The sequence below is a fragment of the Meriones unguiculatus genome, chromosome 15, assembly GCF_030254825.1.
Source record: "Meriones unguiculatus strain TT.TT164.6M chromosome 15, Bangor_MerUng_6.1, whole genome shotgun sequence".
NCBI classification, from domain to species: Eukaryota; Metazoa; Chordata; class Mammalia; order Rodentia; family Muridae; genus Meriones; species Meriones unguiculatus.
Genome location: NC_083362.1, coordinates 52,442,233 through 52,463,307, shown reverse-complemented (window position 1 = coordinate 52,463,307; position 21,075 = coordinate 52,442,233). Strand labels below are relative to the sequence as shown.

General features: G+C 43.9%; 2 protein-coding genes across 5 annotated transcripts; both read left to right on the top strand.

Annotated features, from left to right (window-relative positions):
* The first annotated feature begins 5,734 nt into the window (after positions 1-5,734).
* LOC110563111 (gamma-crystallin B) lies at positions 5,735-7,913 on the top strand. 3 transcript variants are annotated; one of them, XM_021660074.2, is made up of 3 exons: positions 5,735-5,778; positions 5,870-6,112; positions 7,570-7,913. In XM_021660074.2, the coding sequence occupies exons 1-3, from the start codon at positions 5,770-5,772 to the stop codon at positions 7,843-7,845; spliced, it is 528 nt and encodes a 175-aa protein (XP_021515749.1). In that variant the 5' UTR covers positions 5,735-5,769; the 3' UTR covers positions 7,846-7,913. The 3 variants fall into 3 exon arrangements, with proteins under 3 accessions (XP_021515749.1, XP_021515750.1, XP_021515751.1); XM_021660075.2 differs by having other exon boundaries at positions 5,770-5,778; positions 5,870-6,118; positions 7,570-7,845; XM_021660076.2 differs by having other exon boundaries at positions 5,770-5,778; positions 5,870-6,126; positions 7,587-7,845.
* A 5,289-nt stretch (positions 7,914-13,202) lies between these two features.
* On the top strand, positions 13,203-15,755 carry LOC110563112 (gamma-crystallin C). Of its 2 annotated transcripts, none has more exons than XM_021660078.2 (3): positions 13,203-13,632; positions 13,730-13,972; positions 15,248-15,755. In XM_021660078.2, the coding sequence occupies exons 1-3, from the start codon at positions 13,624-13,626 to the stop codon at positions 15,518-15,520; spliced, it is 525 nt and encodes a 174-aa protein (XP_021515753.1). In that variant the 5' UTR covers positions 13,203-13,623; the 3' UTR covers positions 15,521-15,755. The 2 variants fall into 2 exon arrangements, with proteins under 2 accessions (XP_021515753.1, XP_021515752.1); XM_021660077.2 differs by having other exon boundaries at positions 15,245-15,755.
* The last annotated feature ends 5,320 nt before the right edge of the window (positions 15,756-21,075 follow it).

Genomic DNA, 21,075 nt, shown 5'->3' with positions numbered 1-21,075 from the left:
GGCTGGAGAGATGGCTCAGTGGTTAAGAGCAGTAGCTGCTCTTTCAGAGGACCTGGGATCAATTCCCAGCACCCACAAGACAGCTCACAACTGTCTGTCAATCAGGTTCCCGAAGAATATTATTTCCCGCTAAAAGAACATACGGGGTAAATTGGAAATAGGGAGCACACATATCAAGACACTGGCTCTTACCAATATCAAATATGCAGAAAATCTACGGTTTGCTGCAGCTTAGCTAATGCACTGTGTCATCCCTCTGTGTTAGGTGACCAACGACACACAAGCCGGCGTCTTTGTGTTTGTTTTTATCAAAAAATAAAGAAAAGGTATGGGTCATGTCGTGGAAAACAGTTTCGATAACTTGAAACCTCATCCTATTTTAGTCTAGAACTGAACCATACAGAAAACTGCCTTTTAGTTCTTAAAGTTTAATGCTGAGCCCACAAAGCTGGCTTCAGTCTGTCCACCTTGTGACCTGTGAGCTTGAGCGAGCTCTGTGTTCTCCCTAGGCTCGATTCTGCACTTTCATGTTCTCGTGAGGAATAAATGCAACTCCACCTGTTGATGCTCCAGATAGTAGAGGCTCAATAAATAGAGCCATCACTCTTTTGGTTTGCTATCGTTATTCTCTGTTATGCTCATGTATGTGCTGTCTCCAGGGATGTTGTGGGAAGGAAAAAAAAAGAGAGAGAGTTCCTCTAATTCAAGTGAATGCGAATAGCCTCTTTTATTTTTCCTACTTTGCCTCAAAAATCATGATCCTCCCACCTCAGCCTCTCAGGTATCTGGGACTACAGGCATGTCCTGCCAAACCTAGATCTTGATGCTGTTTTGAGCAACATCTGTCACTGTTGTACAACGTGTCCTTACACAGATTAGTGAACCTATACTGAGAGAGCCCCTTTTGATTGGTTAAATGCCAAGACTTTACAAAAAAAAAAAAAAAAAAAAAAAGACCAAGAAAGCAATTGATGAACCCACCACCCCAACTTACTAGAATTCCTTTTACGGACAATGATCACCAGGGACAGCAGAGGCTGGACAGACTATGTGGGTGGTAAGGCGTGCGGGTCTGTTTTTGAAGACCTTGTGCCTACTGTGAGAAGTGGATGATTTAAAGAAGGCAGGAGCTGCACACCTGAAAAGATGACATCTTTAAAAAGCCACTGGCATATGCAAAGGCTTAAGATCTGGGGGCAAATAGACTTGAGGTCAATTCCCACTTTCTTTCCTCACTAGCTGGGCACGCCTTTCTCCGTCATGAGCAAACATGTAGACACCATGGTACCAAAGCCTGGAAGTATATTATCAGTTGACATACTGAAGATGTTAATAACAGTACCTTTAAAAACTACTGAAGTGCTCACAGACCATCTCCCAGACCAAACCGTGAGCAGTCTTCTGATGGCTCGGCCTGGCTTTGACCGTCGGACTCCCCTCTGCGCTCTTGCACAACCAGACTGAGCCACAAGCCTGCTTGGTCGGTTTACTGACTCTTCCAGCCATGACCACCCTGGCCTACCTTCCTCATTTATCTTACAAGCAGCTTAGCTGGAAACTCCTTCTCCTTGATGTTTCCTCTTAGCAGTTCTCCATCTGCTGACACCAGGCTCCATCCTGTTCATTGGTTATAAACCTCCACTTGTCCATTTCAATTTCTGTAGTAGAGTTCAGGTCAAATTACCAAGTCAGTCTAACCACTGTTAGCAAACACTATGACTAATTTTTCTCTCAAAATCCTTTCAAAATGATACAACTGCTTGCCAGTGGTATTGTTTTTTGTTTTTTTTTTTTAAGATTTATTTATTATTGTTTTTACAGCATTCTGCCTGCACATCCGAAGAGGGCACCAGATCTCATTACAGGTAGTTATGAGTCACCATCTGGTTGCTGGGAATTGAACTCAGGACCTTTGGAAGAACAGCCTGTGTTCTTAACCTCTGAGCCATCTCTCCAGGCCCCTGCTGGTATTGTTTGTTTGTTTGTTTGTTTTGCATGTACTTTTCAATTTATTACGTCATTTTAGTTTCCTTATTATTCTTACCTTAAAAATGGGGAAACTGAGGATTGGGAGCTTAAGCAATTTTCCAGGGATTAAAGAAGCATTACCAGAAATTGCAAACTATGTGTGGATGTGTGAAACCATCATGGCTCTCATGTACACATTCTCCACAGATAGTGACTATTCAGGAGTTCCACTGTGTTGAAAAAGAAAAAAAAAAAGGCTTAAAGGAAGCAATGTGAAAACAAAGAATGAGACAGGAGGGCAGATAATTCTATATGCCCTTGTTTGCACGAGTTGGATCTTCCAAGTCCTAAGAGCATCATTTGTGCCCAGGTCTCTGATGCCCCCCTCGAGAAATTGTGAGCATAGGCCACTGATTCAAGACCCAATGCTTGTCATACTCTTCGCTTATCTAAAGCTGAAAACCCTCACCACTTAATCAACATCATATTTCTAGGTATCTTATTTGATCCTCAACGTGTATAACACAGTTGTTTGCTTCAGGGATCCTTTGAAACTGTTTGTGCAAGAGGTTGGGGCAAATTCTATCCTATCATATGGCATAAGTGAATGAATAGGCAGGAGGCAAAAACTGTAGCCACCCCATACTTCTTCATCTGTGACAAATGACCTAATAGAAACATCTCAGGGAAGGAAATGTTCATTTGGGCTCACAGTTACAGAAAATTATAATTTATCATGGGGAGGAAGGCATGCTGATCAGAGAGAGAAAACCTTGGCTGCTGACTCTCATATGGTAGCCCACCAGAGGTGAGAAGTAGGACTGAAAAGAGGCAAAGATGATGCAATACACCCCCTACCACCATCACTGACATATTCCTCCAGCCAGGTCCATTTGCTAAAGGTTCCTCAGCCTAATATACAGATACTGTATGAGGATAAAGTTCTCACAACCCGAGACTGTAGAGAGCATGTCAGTCAATATGTCTACAACCCCACAGAGAGTGAGGACAAGACCAGGGTATAAATTTCCTGATTATTAAGACCCACTGTCAACTTTTCTTGTTATTAGGATGGCATAAGTCACCACACAAACTGCTTGGATCAGGAGCTGTCAGCTGTGGGGTTGTCTGGAGACATCTTGCACCTAGAAACTTTGGAACAGCCTGGATCCTTGGTGCCCACAGGATATTAGAGCCCCTCACTCCTGCCAGGAAAAACAAACCTTCAATCACCTATGAAGTGGGGAACGAACAGCAGGATTATTACAAGCAATCCTGCTTCTCTCATTATGATGGGCATCCATGTGCCGATTTCAAGATGGACTTTTTGGTTTGTGCGCTCTAAGCACTGAACAAATGCGACCTTCAATTTTACAAATTGTAAGAGATCCATAGGAACATACAAAGAAGGGTGTGTGCTGCTTTCTCCCCATTCTAATCTTCATCACAGCTGGCCAGCTCCAATGGATGAGGCTGTATCAGTGAGCTTCACCCATGCTGGAGCTCTCTGAAGGCGGCTTCTTCATTCAGGATCACATCTTCTCAAGGACAGCATCTCTTTACCCCCAGACCACAAAAGCCCTGGACCTGCTCTGAGTGTTTGGCATGGCCATTGAAATCACTGGCACACAGCTACGTAGCTACCTTCACAAAAACCATGCACTTGTACACACACACACACACACACACACACACACACCACATAAACAGCAAAAATGAATGTAGGATGGGACCCAGCTTGGAAGAAAGGCCTCAGCAGGAATGGAAAGGGGCTAAGAAAGTGTAATGAGAATGGATATGATCATAATATAGTATATACATGCTTGAAATTGTCAAGGGAAAAAAGCATTCTCTAGGAAAATTGTCATGTATTGAACACGAAACATTCTTCCTCCCCTTCAGGTTCATATGTTGAACTGTGGCCCTCAGCTGGGGGTACTGCCTGAGGAGGAACTGAAAACTGTAGGAGATAAAGTATAGCTTGGGGGAGGGGTCAAGCCAAGGTAAGGAGTGTCTTTGAAGGTTATGCTTGGTTGTGACCCCCTGTGCAAACTTGGCTGTCCTGTACTTGCTTTGTAGGCCAGGCTGGCCTCAAATTCACAGTGATCCACCTGCCTCTGCCTCCCTGAGTGGAGGAATTCAAGACATGCGCCACCATGATCTCCTGACAGCAAACTTATGTGCTAAATAAATATTATGTCAAGCCAGGTGCGGTGGCTCATGCCTGTAATCCCAACACTCAGGGAGGCAGAGGCAGGTGGATCTCTGTGAGCTTGAGGCCAACCTGGTCTACAAAGTGAGTCCAGGACAGCTACACAGAGAAATCATGACTCTAAAAAAACCAAAATAAACAAACAAACAAATAAATATTATGCCTGTGAATAATCACCATATTTCCCCAAACAATGACAACAAAAAAGATGCATTGTTTTATACTTTTGCAAAGCCTTAATATGGGAAAATGTCGGTACTCATTTGTGAAAGAATCATATATATATATATATATATATATATATATATATATATATGGCAAATAAACTTAGTATTGTTCTGAAAACTGTCCTGACAGGACATCACTTTAAAATTGACTTGGGGACCCCGGGGTTCCCACAATACATGTATTGGTGAGCACTGTCAAAACCACCTCCAATCTAGCCTGGATGGGGCCCAATATCTCAAGTCTGAGAGGAAAGTTTCTGCCTGGCTCCTCATACTTCTTTGATGAGATCACGTCATCCATCAAAGGAGCAAAGACTTTAATTATGAAAAAGAAAGAAAACGCCTTTGGACATTTGAAGGAGGGACAGGTTCCGGGTGTCCATCAGCAGAAGGAAGATTTGGGTTCTCCACAGAGATGAAAAATGGAGGTCGCACATGCTTTCCTTCGGGTGAGAGCCATGGTGGGGACCCCAGGCTCATCAAGCCTCTGTTCCAGGTACAAGGGAGATCACAAACTGCAGTTAATAACTCTCTCCCAGACCATTCCCCGAGGAGCTGCGATGACCATAGAATCTGGAGGTTGTAGTGAGCTTGTGCTTCCTGAGAAGTCTCAGCTCTCTCTTACTCAAGATTCCTTATTCTTAGGGTGTACTAAAAAGGCCACAACAGATGCTATCTGAGAGATATTTATTGGATGGAGGTGGAGAGAGAGAGAGAGGCAGCGAGAGAAAGACAGTGGGGTGGGGGTGGGGGTCCCAGGAGAGAAACAGAGGCAGAGAGAACGCAAGAGAGAGCAGAGAGACAGAGTGGGTGGGAGTGACAGACCTGATTATACCTGAAGCACCTGGCCCAGGTGATGTCACAGGACTTAGGTAGTGACAAAGGCCCCTAAGGGCAGGCCAGTTGAATTACCTGCACATCACAACACCTGTTGCTGAAATTCCTGTTTAAAAGAAAAAAAAAAAAGTTTAATGCAAACAATCAAAATCCGAAGCGCGTGCAACTTGCTAAGTCCGATTCTCTTTGAGAAGTCGAATAAGCCGAGTAAGCTATAAAATAAACGCATAGAATGAGAGCTTCGCTCATTCTTTCGCAAAACAAGAGCAAAGACCTTTCTCGTGGGTGGTAACAACACAACAGCTTTAGTGAATTAGAGCAACCCGAACCTACCAGAAAGAATGAGAGTAAACCATTCAGCCAGCCCCATGAGCAGAGGCAGGGAGAGAGCAAATCCCCTTACTCACCGGAATGGGCCCTTTTGTGTGATTTCTTGTGGAGACAGCAGTAGGGGCAGCTATATATATACCAGGGGCGCTCCCCTAGAGACTCACAGCCCCGAGGGCATCTCTTACTCTCAGCGAGATGGGAAAGGTAAACCCTGGGGACCCTGACCTTTGCCCTTACGCGGGCATCCTTGCTGGGAGCAATCACGTATTTCTCTGGCCCCTTTCTGCCCTTGCAGATCACCTTCTACGAGGACCGCGGCTTTCAGGGCCGCTGCTATGAGTGCAGCAGCGACTGCCCCAACCTGCAGCCCTACTTCAGCCGCTGTAACTCCATCCGCGTGGACAGCGGCTGCTGGATGCTCTATGAGCGCCCCAACTACCAGGGCCACCAATACTTCCTGCGTCGCGGGGACTACCCCGACTACCAGCAGTGGATGGGCTTCAGCGACTCCATCCGCTCCTGCCGCCTCATCCCCCACGTGAGTGTGGCTCCGTCTTTATTATTGGTCTCTGGAAACACATTATCTTAAACGATCCTCTTAAACCAAATCTTTCCAAGGAGGGCAGAGAGTGAGTGTGACTCCTAGCGTGTGTGCCCAGTAGGGTATCTGAGAAAGGAATCTCAATCCTCGGGAACTGGGTGGTGAGTTTAAAAAACAAAAACAACTCAGGTCCCCATTTTTATATTTTATATACCATCAAGAAATCAAACACCAGAGAGTAACTAAGGAAAATAGGATATGGAAGAAAATGCATTTACTATTCGTTCAAAATATAAATCCCCTCCATATGAGTTCTTAGTTCATTCCAAACTACTTTAAGTCAGAAATTAAATGCTTATTTATAAATGCAATGTACTACAGTGTAGGTGATTAAAAATGCATTGGGTAGGTGGGTTGGATCTGCTGAAAAGGTAGAAGATATGGTGACGAGGTAGTGGCAAGAGTTCAAGGCCAGCCTGGGCTCCCTCTGTAAATTAAAATTTTAGTTAAAAAAATTAAGCAAATTTTAATTAAGGCCTATACCACCCTGAATGCCCTAATCCCATCTAAAAATATTTTGGCTTGATTAGCCTTCCACTTCTTCTTTATTATTTTTTCCCATCTTCTGGGTTGGTTTGGTTTGGTTTGGTTTGGTTTGGTTTGGTTTGGTTTAAGACAGGATTTCACTGTGTAGCCTTGGCTGTCCGGAACTCACTCTGTAGACCAGGGATATGGAGTGGGGATTGGCTCACTTTGAAGAATACACCAGCCCAAAGACCAAATCTGAAATTAAAGTTCAGGATTCCTGCTTCCTGGAGAATGCCCACAGCATCTCTAGGCAGGTGGAGTGTGGGAGGGGTGAGACAGGGTAGCATGGAAGCTTGGCTTCACCGAGGCGAGTTGCCACAGGCAGGGAAGGAGCAGCCTGCAAGCAGGAGGCCAGGAAGAAAGCTGGAGGGCTGGATGGGTTCTGACTTGGACTGAAAATGAGGCTTGGCAAGAGAAAGGAGGAAAACACAGCACCTTGCTAGTCCCAGGGGCTCGCTCTATAGACAGGTGATCAACACACAAGCTTTGCAGAAACCAGCCAGAGGTTAGTTTCTTGTAACAAGAGAGATATATCAAAATGCTACCTTTCCAGTGACTCTCAGTTTCCTCCCTTGCAAAGGGTTGACTCCGTTAAGTGTGATAGGCTTTATTTTAAGCAACTTCTAATCTTGCCAGGAACTACAGACTGGTAGATAGGCACAAGGAAGGCTGAGCTCGCCCTGTTTCTCCCTTGGGCATTAAAGCCCTACAGTCTCCGGTGACAGGCACTGGGAGGAGAAACCCTGAACTTGTCAACGTGCTTGTTCTGAATGCAAACTTGGACTTTGAGGTGGGCGGTGTTGGGACTGGAAACTTAGCTTCTCCCTGTGTTCATTTGCTTCTCCTCTTCTGTCTGTCCCACATAGCACTCTGGCACTTACAGAATGAGGATCTATGAGAGAGATGACTTCAGAGGACAGATGTCAGAGATCACAGACGACTGTCTCTCTCTTCAGGATCGTTTCCACCTCAGTGAAATCCACTCCCTCAATGTGATGGAGGGCTGCTGGGTGCTCTACGAGATGCCTAGCTACAGGGGGCGGCAGTACCTGCTCAGACCTGGGGAGTACAGGCGCTATCTTGACTGGGGGGCTACAAACGCCAAAGTTGGCTCTTTCAGACGAGTCATGGATTTTTACTGAAGCATTTTCATTCTCCGCTTTTTCTCCTTTAGAACCTAATAAAACACGTAGCTTGTGATTCTGGCACTATAAGAATCCTGCCTTTCTTTCTATCTCTTAAGCATTCCTAAGCAAAAACTACACCAAACCAAACATGATCATCTTTTTAAGATGGGAAACAACCACCTATAAGGAGAAATAACGTTCTTGGCATGACATTCTCTAGGGGCTAAATATGTAGAATGAAAAAAAGGTTTAAATTATCAAGAAAAGTCATAACTAGCTCTGATGTGATTTAGCAAGTAAAGATGCTTGCTTCCAAGCCTGTGTTTGATTCCCAAGACCCTAACAGAAGGAACATGTCAGTTCTCCCAAGAATTGTTCTTTGATTCACCTCCTCCCCCACACACAAATAAATAAATAAAAATGCAACAGAAAAAAATTAAAGACAAGCCAAACTATGCCCAGCACTAAAACATGGTTTATCTTATAGGTCCTGGAAAAGAGGTTATTGAGTTAAAAAAAAAAATCAGCAAAGTAGCCTACAGTTATTAAATGTGGTTACAGGGCTCTTTCTTGCAAAGTTCAGAAGTAAATCTGATGAGCTCAGGTCAAAATTCATCAGATTACCACGTCCTTTGAGTGGTTAGCAAATTAGCTCAAATGTCACCTTGCCTCATTCACTCCTCACACAGACATAACCAATGTCTGCTGGAGTGGGCGGTGCCTGTCTCATGAGCCCCAAGTCTGTACTCCTGCCTCATCACAGGGTGGTCCTCACAGCCTCCCATAGCTGATTTTCCCATGGGCTACCCTGACCCATACAGCGAACACATTTTCCATTGACCCCCGACCTATCTCTTACACATGGCTTTAGTGGCTCACAACTGTTTTTGTTATAGAGGCTCTCGGAGCATGGGTGCAAGCTTACATCGAAGCCATACAAGTATAGAAATTTAATGCTAGATGACCTCTGGTTTTGAGGGTGTCGCTCAGTGTAGAATATTTTCCTAACTTGTGTAAGGCCATAAATTCAACCCTCAATATTAGAAACAACAAAGAGAATTAGATGGCACTAATGCAGATGGTCTGTGGTCTGCAGGTGTCTGCAGGCCTGCCTCCTGTCTCCCCTTTGTGTCCTTCTCCTCAGTACTTATCCATATACACTAGACTGTCTTCATTCCGTGTCTTTGGGATCTCCATGTTCAGTACCTAAGCACTGTATAAATACAGTAAGCGTATAATCTGCATATACATTGGGTCACTTTTGAGAGTTAAGGAACTCCCTATTAATAATCATTAATAATTCTAGTCAAAGAACTGTTCTGAAAAACTGGGGCATGTGTTGTTGTGTTTTGTTTTCAAGACAGGGTTTCTCTGTGTAGCCTTGGCTGTCCTGGACTCACTTTGTAAACCAGGCTGGCCTCGAACTCACAGAGCTCTGCCTGCCTCTTCCTCCCTGAGTGCTGAGATTACAGGCGTGCTCCTCGGCGTCCGGCTTGGGGTGTATGATTATCTGCTCTATGTGAATATATATTTGGTAAGACAGATATCTTATGAAATGTGGCATAAAAATATTTCTTCCCTGTAAAAGTCTTATTCTTGGGTAATGTGGTTTTTAACAAGTTCTTTAACCTTGAACCTCCCAACGCCAGTTTAATTCTTAGACTCCACTTCCTCGGATGAAGTCAGGTCTCTGTGCACCAATAACAGCACACCAAACATGAGCCAGACGGGTGGAAGTCTGCTGACCTTCACACTATTTTCTTGAGAGGCAGTAAATCATACCTGAGTCATGGAACTTATTCTTAAACACCTGAACTGGAAATGCAAAAAAACAAAACAAAAACAAGCAAGCAAGCAAAACAAAACAAAACCTTCCTTATCCTTGTTCTTTTTGGAGGGTGGTGGCAGTTTGAGACGGTGCCTCTCTACATAGGCATTTTCTTCAGTGGTGTAGCCACTGGTAAGTGCCCATGATCCTGTAAACACCCAAATGTAACTCACTGAGTCATCAAAAACAGCAATAGCCCCTCCCTCCATTAAAAAAAAAGAAGAAGAAGAAAAGAAAGAAAGAAAAAAAGAAAGCATTAGTGTCCTGGCTAGGGTTTTAATGGTGTGAAGAGGCACCATGACCACAGCACCTCTGATAAAGAAAAACATTTAATTGAGGCTGGCTTACAGTTTCAGAGGTTCAGTCCATTATTGTCATGCTGGGAAGCATGGCAGCACACAGGCAGGCATGTGCTGGAAGAGCTGAGAGTTCTACATCGTGATCCTCAGGCAGCGGAAGGAGAATGTGTGTAAGATTGGGCATAGCTTAGCCTGTAAGACCTCAAAGCCGGCCCCAACAGTGACACACTTCCTCCAACAAGGCCACGCCTACTGATCGTGCCATTCCCAATGGCCAAGCATTCACATGTGAATCCATGAGGGTCGTACCTATTCAAACCACCACAATTAGGGGGTCTAGTTAAGAAGGGGCGATGGTGACACATTCTTTTAATCCAGAGCTTGGGTGGCAGAGGCAGAGGCAGGCCGATCTCTATGAGTTCAGGGCTAGCCTGGTCTACACATCAGGTTCCAGGACAGCCAGGACTGTGACACAGAGAAACTTGGTCCCGAAAAGGCAAAAATAAGGAGGGGAAAGATTAGTAAGAGTGGGAGGGAGTTAATGGGGCATGAATATGATCAAGATATAAGGTGTACACCTACGAAAAAGTCACATGAAACCCATACTACATAATTAGCACATACTAGTAAAAATAATAAAGAGACTCTTAGTAACTTGCTAGTAAGGCCTTACCTGGGGATTTTATTAAGAAAAAATAATAAAGGAATAGGCCAGGCAGGGTGGTACAGCCTATAATTTCAGTACTTGGGAGGATGAACTTAGAAGATAAGTTCAAGGCCAGTCCATACTACATATCAAATTTAAATCCAGCCTGGGCTATATAGAAAGGTTTTTACATTAAAGCGATTTTTAGAAAGTTTTTTTGGGGGGTGGAGTGGTGAGACAGGGTTTCTCTGCATATCTCTGGGTGTCCTGAAACTCACTTTGTAGACCAGGCTGGCCTTGAACTCACAGAGATCCGCCTGCCTCTGCTTCTGCCTCTGGGACTAAAGGTCTGCACCCTCACTGCTCGTCCTAAAACAATTTTTTAAAGCAAAACAGAAGAGTTATGATAAACCAAAGATTTTACCTGTTAATAATTATAGTTAGCATACCACAGAATGGGTTTCGTTTGTGACATTTTCACACCTATTTACTATTGTACCATTGTTCTTAGATCATATTTATCCCTGACTTTCCCCTTATCCCTCCTATTCAGCTCAACGATCCCCTTCCCCTTTTGTTACCACATCATATTTTTTTTTAAATAAAGTTTCCACATATGAGAGAAAAGTGTGTGAAATTTATCTTTGTGAATCTGGCTGATTTTACTTAATATAATAATCTCTGGTTCTGTGCATTTCTTTGCAAGCAACATCATCTCATTCTTCCTTCCTTCTGAATAAACCTCCCTTAAGTAGACGTGCCCTTCTTCTTGTTCTTCTTGTTCTTGTTCTTCTTCTTCTTCTTGTTCTTGTTCTTCTTGTTCTTGTTCTTCTTCTTGTTCTTCTTGTTCTTGTTCTTCTTCTTCTTCTTCTCCCCTCCTCCTTCTTCTTCTTTCTCATCCTCCCTCTCATCTTCCTCCTTTTCCTTCTTCTTTGAGACAGGGTCTCTTTACATAATCCTGGCTGTCCTTAAACTCACAGAGATCCACCTTCGTCTTCGAAGTTCCGGGATTAAAGGCATGTACTACCACGTCCAGGTCCCCCTACCCAAGATTTTTAATGTTTATGCCAAGAGTCCAAGTCTCATCTTTTCAACCACAAAATGGCTCTATGGAAGTGAAGGTTTCAGGAATCTTTGAGAGTACTCAATATCTTTGGTCAAAGAACAAGCTGACATCATCCTTAATGATGTCACTCAGACATTATTGTTGATGTCACTAGTATTACCAGTGTCATTTGCACCAAGCAATGTGCCATAAACATAATACATATAGTCTCGATAATGAATGTTAATGTCTATTAGCTAACATCCCTAGGAGATGCCTGTCTGTAAACAAGTCAAGTCTATGACTTGTTGCTTCCAGGGAGAGCACATACCCTGAGGAAATGGGAATGCTTTCAGAATAGCTGACATTAGAAGAGCTAGGACATATACCTTGGTTGTGTGTTTTGAGGAAGGTCTAAAAAAGTAGAGGTTTTGGTGGAGAAGACCAGTGGGATAGAGCTTGCCTAGCATGAGTAAAGCATGAGCTCAATCCCCACCACTGCCTCAGGCAGAAAGAGAGAGAGTGGTGTGGAGATGGAAGGAAGGAGAAAGGAGGGAGGGAGAGAAGGAAAAAAAAAAGGAAAAAGATTAGAAATTTGCCAGCAGTGCATACCCTTAATCACAACACCAAGGTGGCTGAGGCAGAAGGATTGTAGTATGTTCAAGGCTTGCTTAGGCTACATGGTAAGACCGGGGGGGGGGGGGAGAGAGAGAGAGAGAGAGAGAGAGATTTAGTCTAGACACAATATTGCCAGAAATCAGGGTGGATGTTTATCATTGCTCATATTATTAATCCTTTCAAATGCTGGAAGGAGGCTAGAGCAAAGATAAAACTGTCAATAAAGAAGTAACGGTTTATTGCTGGGCTTGGAAAGGTGTGTGTGTGTGTGTGTGTGTGTGTGTGTGAGAGAGAGAGAGAGAGAGAGAGAGAGAGAGTTCATTAGCAGAGCTCTGCCAAGTGTCTATGAGGCTCTGCATTTGATTCACAAAACTGCTAAAAAGTATTTGGGCTGAGAAGGACATTTTTTAGCATTCTTCAGATAGCATATTGGCTTCAGATTTGCCTTTGTTCAGACAAAATCACCCTGAATAACCTTGTCTGAGGGTACTTATTAAGACCATATCTAATAGGTGAGCAACAGGTTCTGGGCAGAGGTGATTTCACCTGCCCTATTTGTTTTTGTTTTGCTTTGTTCTTTCTCTTTTTTTTTTCCTCATCATTCAGTTTCCCACGAGGTAATTCTTGTTCTGAGAGGAGATTTATGAAGTCTCTGCAGCCTAGGTTCAAATCTCACTCTTACACAAGCATAATAGGGCCTTCCCTGCCCTTGGAAATGAGGAAGCAATTCATACATACTTGTCATTCTTGAGCCTCATTTCGGGGGTGGGGGGAGGGAGCTGATTTTGAGTCACATACTGTGAACATACCAAGGGGGAGGCCGTTAGGTCCTAGAGCATTAGCTCAACCTAGCGTAGAAGAGCCAAGATGGAATCTGGATTTGTGTCCCGTAGTGAACCGGCAAATCCTGTAAAGAAAAAAAGGTCACTTGGTCTCTGTAGACCCAGGAGGCTAGTCGGTGTTTGCAGTATCCGCGGAATTTCAGCTTTCTCAACTCTGGGGCCACTTCTACAAATGCACAGATTTCTCCCAGCTTTACCAAGTATAATGGAATCAAAACTGTAGGGACACGGACTTCAGGTCAAAAGTTCAGGCTGATGTGCTGATAGATTTAAAACACAGTAAGAATCCGAATAAAGCAATGCGGAGCCGCTCATCCAGGGCAGCGTTGGAACACACCAGAGAACCAGGCAAATCTACAATCACCGCCACTGAATGCAGCACGTAAAAGAGATCCATGAAATTCCCTCAGCCGCGAGGGCCCCTTTTGTGCTGTTCCGCTAACACAGCATCCCTCCTGCTATATAGACGGGCCGCGCTCCCGGCTGGACACTGAACTCACCACGCTCAGCCAGCCATGGGGAAGGTGAGGAGGGCACAAGCCGAACACAAACTCGGAGGGAACGGCCCTCCCTGACACGAGGAGCAGACGAGCTCATCCAGAACTGCCCTTCCTTTTGCAGATCACCTTCTACGAGGACCGCGGCTTTCAGGGCCGCTGCTATGAGTGCAGCAGCGACTGCCCCAACCTGCAGACCTACTTCAGCCGCTGTAACTCCATCCGCGTGGACAGCGGCTGCTGGATGCTCTATGAGCGCCCCAACTACCAGGGCCACCAGTACTTCCTGCGTCGCGGGGACTACCCCGACTACCAGCAGTGGATGGGCTTCAGCGACTCCATCCGCTCCTGCCGCCTCATCCCCCACGTGAGTCCTGTTTGATTTCCTGGCTTGCTGCTCAGGGGTCCGCACTGTTTTACTGATGTGGGGTCCAGAGAGGAAGTTGGTTTTTTTTTCTTCTTCTTCTTCTTTCTGTAGAAGTACATAAGGGTTAAGGGTGCCTCAAATGGCTTCCAAAGTCCGCCGGGACACAGGCAGGAAGACGGAATTATAAGGAAGGATCTACTTAGAAAACAATCCAGTTTTGTTTTGTTTTTTTTAAATCGTTGCTTCCATTAGGTTAATCAAAAGTTAACCGAATGCAATCTTACGCTGTGATATAAGACAAAATTTGCGAATGGGTGGCTGGTTGGGCCAGAGAAGGCATCACATTCATCCGACTGATTTTTATCTATAAAAAAGGAATTTCTAGTAAGTGAGTGGGTTACTCTCCGTCGTGGAATAGAAAGCATTGTAAAAACACAGAGACCGATATCTGCAAAGGCAGAGCCTACTTTTGGAAATGGTAACTTCTCTGAATTTTGAAAATCAGCTCAATTCTAGTTGTAAGTGGTTATTTAAATTGACTTTCCACAGAAGCATAGGATTGTTCTGAGCTCTGCGGAGGCCGGGCATAGTGATACCCTGTAATCCTAGCATCCGGGAAGCTGAGGCAGAAGGCTCTTGGGTTTGAAGCCAATCTAGGTTACAAAATAAGGAAAATAGAAAGCATGAAAATGATGTAAATTCAATAGTAATGTATGAAATTCTCAAAAAACAAAAAAAAAATGCAAGAAAAATTCCTATTTTAATAATGGACTTATATGTATATAAACATACAAAAATACCAGTCAAGAACATTAATTATATTTCTTCCAACATGCAGCTTAGAATGAACATAGGGAATGGAAAATCTAGACAAGTTCAGTTTTAACGTCTTAAAAATTCCACCCTCCTAGTTCACTGGTTCTCAACCTTCCTAATGCTGTGACCCTTTAATACGGTTCCTCATGTGGTGACGACCCCCAACCATAAAATTATCTCATTGCTGCTTCATAACTGTCATTTTGCTACTGTTATGAATCGTAACGTAAATATCTGTGCTTTCCGATGGTCTCAGGCCATCCCAGTGAAACTGACCCGCAGGTTCCAGGAGGCTGCCCAGCTCTGCACAGTCTCAGAGACTCAGATCTTACACCAACAGCCTGCTGACTCAGCCAGCCACCCACACTCACTGGCTGTTTTGCTTGGATGAGTTGGGGGGTGGTAGGGTTGGGGAGACTGAATTGCCTTTTCTTACCTTTCTCTGTGTGACCCAAGCAGACAGGTTCTCACAGGATGAGGCTGTATGAGAAAGAAGACCACAAAGGCCTCATGATGGAGCTGAACGAGGATTGCTCCTGTATCCAGGACCGCTTCCATCTCAGTGAGGTGCGCTCGCTGCACGTGCTGGAGGGCTGCTGGGTCCTCTACGAGATGCCCAACTACCGAGGCCGGCAGTACCTGCTGAGGCCTCAGGAGTACCGGCGCTACCACGACTGGGGCGCTGTAGACGCTAAGGCGGGCTCTTTGCGGAGAGTGGTCGATTTATACTAAAATAGGTTAACACTACCATTTTCTCATTTTGGAACCTAATAAAGTATTTAGTCTGTATTGTTGGCAAACCCTGACTTCTGTTTTTCTTACATTGTGCGCCAGTCTCCCCACCTGGGAAGGCCCCCTGTTAAAGGCTGAGGTGAGAATGGACAAGTTAGGGTGTTCAGGGGGATTTCAGTTATGCTAAGTCTGAACAAGGCTTAGACGGCTGGGGATGCATGAATGTACTCAGTGATAGGGCTTTTGTTCAGTGTGCACACGGCCCCGGATTCAATCTAGGGTATATCTGGTAGAGGGAGGGTATCCCTGGTGGGGGAAGGGAATCCTGCCTAGCAAAGAAAGGGCAGGTCAAGCCAAAGTCACACAACAGGATGACTACTCAAGAGGGGACAGTTAGCCCAGACCCTTGAAGATCAATATGGTCACAGCTTTTCTTCTAATGGTCCAGGAAGGGGCTGGAGTCCAGTTTGGCAAACAGCCTATTCAGACTCTTAGGGAACTAGTTTTGTTTACTGTCTCGAATGGTATTACCTAACAAGTCTGGGGCTGCCACCATCCCGGCAAAGTTAAAACCCCCTTCCTTCTGAAACCGCTCCCAGTGAGAACCATTCCTCGCCATTGCCACCCAACCTAAGCAATCCTGTGGCAGAACATGTGATCACACTGTGAACCCCGAGGTTGTGTTGTTTTCCGGAAAAACCTTTTTCTAGTTGTGGTGTGGTTCAGCCCTAGTGCACGCCTTTCACCCAAGAGCTTACTATTTGAATGTAGTAAACAGGATTAAATAAAGTCAACCGTAGGTCAAGAGGCGGAGCAAGCAACCAGTTGACAGGGAGTGAACATAGAAAAAAAAAAAAAAAAAAAAAAAAAAACCAGAAAGTAAGAGGAAGTCAGGAGAATGAATAGAAAGACACACAGGAAGTGAAAGGGAGGGACGTTCAGTTTGGGGGTTGTTTGAGACATGTGGGGGAAAAAGGGGCCTTTGGCTGAGGAGAAAGGTCAGCTGGTGCTTTCTCTGCCTCTCAGGCTTTCACCCCAGCATCTGACTCCCAAGTCTTTATTGCTAAAATCAAACCGTTCAGATTTTGTTGAAAACAACACAATCTTCCATTAGGACTTTTTTTCCTGCTGGACAGTGGTGGTGCATGTCTTTAATCCGAGCACTCAGGAGGCAGAGGCAGGCAGACCTCTGAGTCTGAGGCGTCCAGCCTGGTCTACAGAGTGAGTTCTAGGCCAGCCAGGACTACACAGAGAAATTCTGTTTTGCAGGGGGAGGGGGCAGACAGATGGACAGACAGGACTTCCTTCCCAAGTCTTTCTAGATTGTGTCAAGTTGCTGATTGTATTCGTTATTTTCCTTTTGTGTCCAAAATGAACCTGTGAAAGAAAAGAATTTATTTAAGCTTATGGTTCCAGAAGGGAGTCCATAACTGCGGAGAAGGCATGGCAACAGGCCAGAGCAGGAAGCTGAGAGACCATATCCTCAATTGCAAACACACACACAGGTTGCAGACTGGAAGTGAGCAAAGGCTCAAGGCCCAGCCCCAGTGACAAACTTCCTTTAGCAAGGCCACACCTCCCAATGTCTTCCCCAAGCTCTTCCTCCAGCGAGGGGCCAAGCGTTCCATACCCGTAAGACTGTGGAAATTTCCCACACAAACCACAACTAAAGGTGGCCACCACAGCTGCTCATAACCTTACCACTTCATAAATTCTATCAGCAGAGAAGTAAAACAGTCCTCCCCATTCCTTTCACAGAGAACCCCCATTTACACTTGATGGGTACCCTCCCATGTTCCTAGAGGTGAAATTAGACAATGCATAGTAATCTGCAATGTTTGTTTGTTCACAAGATAGGATCTCGCAATGTCGCCCATGCTGGCCTTGAACTCTCCTCAGTCTTTTTACTTCAGTGATGGGATTTATAGGTGTATGGGGCTGTATCTTGTGTTAAACAATGTAAAACAATATGGAGTTACACTCAGGTCAATATCTTTTTCTCTCTCACAGCTTAGTGGCATGCATTCTTTGAAGGTTCCCTAAATCACTACATTGGTTATTGGACTCTTACACACAAAGTTACAAGCATATCATTACACGTGGACTTTCATGTTGATATGCCGTAATTTCAGGAGAGCAGAGAGCCAGAAGGGAGACTGACTGTTCATAGTGAAAGTCGTTTGCTTCTTTTTAAATTTTATTTCTGTGGATTGCCCAGTGGCTAGTAATTGAGATAGAATCTTTACTGCTAACTGATCACCTATCATGGGATTGCTATCCTTGGGTATGAAAAGCCACCAAGAAATCTGTCTACTACTATTGAACTGAATATAAAAATACTGCTAAATACTGACTCACGTAGTAAGATATGATCATTTTTTTTGAGTCAATTACTAGATCTGATTATGGTGGCACACTGTAATCCCATTATTCTGCAGCTGAGGTAGAAGGATTTTTATCAATGACTCAGCACTGTCTAGACTCCCATGCTAATGGCATTTAAGATTCACATATCATTCTTTCAAAGAATAAATTTCAGAAGCAATCCAAGATTTTTGTTTGTTTTGGTTTTTCAAGACAGGGTTTCTCTGTGTAGCCCTGACTCTCCTGAAACTCACTCTGTAGACCAGCTGGCCTCGAACTCAGAGATCCTCCTGCCTCTGCCTCTCAAGTACTGGGATTAAAGGTGTGTACATTGCCTGGCTGCAGCTATTTCTTAAATATGATTTTTATTTATGTATAAATGTATAAAGAGATGTTGGATGGATACCAAGAACTAATTTTGGGGAAGTATGGCAGGGGATGGGAGTCATGTTTTTTAGGGTGTCTTTATTTACAGTATCTTGAGTTTTTTAAATGTGTCTACAAGTATCTCTTAAATATTATTCAAATTAAAAGCCCTGTATGTAATGTAATTTAAAAATTTAAATTCATATAAATGAAATTATTATTTCTTTATAAGTAAAATCGAACTGTTTAGTGCTACATTTGTTCTGATTCCTTACAGCCTTAACAAGCCTTTACATCATTATTATAATATAGTAGGGTATAGACCTGCCTTGTAACACAATGACCAGGATATGAGCAAGCCAGGATCTAAAGCCTCCCTCCATCCTCTATTTGATGATACAAGCATAAAAAAAAAAAAAAGATTTATTTATTATTCACACCATATTCTGTTGTGTGCCTGCAGCCCAGAAGAGGGCACCAGATCACATTATAGATGGTTATGAGCCACCATGTGGTTGTTGGGAATTGAACTCAGGACCTTTCGGAAGAACAGCCAGTGCTCTTCCCCTCTGAGCCATCTCTCCAGCCCCCAAATATTTTTTTAAATGTTTTATTTTCTGTCTTTCTCTCAGACCAAGTTACAATGAGCTTGCCACTCCCCCCCCCCCCAAATTCCAACAGAGCGACTCTGAGGAGCCTGGCTCCTATCACTTTCACAGCCAGTTTGATGCTTTACTTGGTGAATCATGCATCTTGCAAAAGGTCTGAGGATAACAATGACTAAGAGAATTGATGGTGGTGGAGGCAGCACACGGTGGGGGTGGGGGTGGGGGTGGGGGTGGGGAGAAGGTGTCAGAGTAAGACTGCTTCCTTTAAAGTGAAATGAGCACAAAGCGAGGAAATGAGCTGTTTATACGAGGTGCGTGAGTGTGTGTGTGTGTGTGTGTGTGTGTGTTTATGTGAGTATGCATGAGTGACCTTAGCTCAGGGTGACCTTAAACTCCTAACAATCCTCAATGCCTCTGCTTTGAAAATGCTGGGTTTATAGACATGAGGAAGAATATTATTTTGAACCTTTTTTTTTAAAAAATTGGATCCTATAAGAAGCCTCTATCCTAGACAAATTAAGTCTGTAGAGGACAATAAAACATTATTTTTGTTTAATTAAATAACACATCGGGTTCTCACAGCTAGTCAGGAGAGACGATGCCGCCCCAGCTCCCATGAGTCAAAGGTCTTTAACACTTTATTATTCCTAACATGGAGGAATGAATTTCTGAAGTGATTCTAGGGTTGGATTTGGAAACTTTACAACAGGCAGGTGAACTACCCCAGATGCTCATACTGTTTTTTACATTTTTACATCTTTGAAACTGAGCAGTTCTCAACATTTTAGGTCTACCAAGTCAATTTTCCTCAAATGGAACCAACATAATAGTGTCATTTTTATTTTGTTTTGTTTTGTTTTGTTTGTTTCTGGATAAGCAACGACGTTTAAAACAAAAGCAGAATTAAAACCAACCACTCTCTATTCTTACACCGTTCTGTGAAACATTTATAAAAGGGCATGTTAACCTTCCCAAATATAAAAGTCCCTGATAAAGTATGCATCTGGCCAGGTTCCCACACTTGGCAACTGTACTGGGTGTCTAGTTTTCTCAACTTGTCAAAGCAACAGAGTTTGAGGCAGGATCTCTCTGTGTAGCCCTGCCTGGCCTGGAACTCCCTAGGTAGACCAGGCTAGCCTCAAACTCACAGAGGTCCGCCTGCCTCTGTCTCCCAGGTGCTGGGACCAAAGGCATGTGCCCCTATACCCAGCTGAGTTTGAGTTTGAAAGCTCTTGTATGGAGTTGCAAGTTGGTGACTTCAGGTGCCAAGCAGATGACATAAATATATGAGAAAATAATCTTTTATTTAAAAAAAAAAAAGCAACAGGGAATTGTTGGGTGGGGATAAAAATAAAAATAAAAACCAAAAATATTAAATGAGTAAAAAATTTAAAAATATGTAAAATTATAAGAAAGTATAGACTAACCCCAAATATTACAACATCCATCTAAATGCCTCACCAAAGTGGCTACATCTGCTTCCACAGCCCTCAAGGGGCTGTCACCTCCAGGCTAATGTGAAACCTGGGGAGACTCCCAATCTACAGACACCATGTAATTCCCTAGGTGTCTCCCCTCTTCCCAAGAACACACCTTGTCACTTCTGGAACTTTCTGCCAGCCTTTAAACAAAGCCCCATTTTGGCCCAAACATTAGCTTTTCTGCTCTGTATGAGGTGTGGGGTAGTGCTATCTTTGTTTATTCCCCAGGCTGAAATAAAGCCGCCACAATGTTCAAGAAAACTCTCTTGTTTGGGCCCTGCAGATGTGTTAAATATAATTTCATGTCAACAGAAATTATATTACATACACACATATACCCTTATGCTCTTTTGTTCCTAATCCATCCTGTCCAAACATTTTGGCACTCTGAGTAATAGTTTTCTTATATTTTACAGTTTTTGCCAGTCAACGCTTCCGCCCCCTCCACCCCCATCAAGAACTCAGAAATCAGACAATAAGAGCTGAAATCGTCATCTTGCACATAGGTGGAGTTTCACGGTCGTAAGTTCCAACTTAGAAAGATGGATGAGTCCAAGGCAAGGGAAGGTCCTTTCGTGGGGTGACAGAACTGTGAATAATTCTTTGAACATGAAAGAAGCCAGACCTGACAGTCATCTTCCACTCCAGTGCTCTTTCCAGTTCATCAAATGTTTCCAAGCCAATACCCACCCCCCACCCCCAAAAGGCTTCCTAGAGGTCCAGCTTCTGGACATCC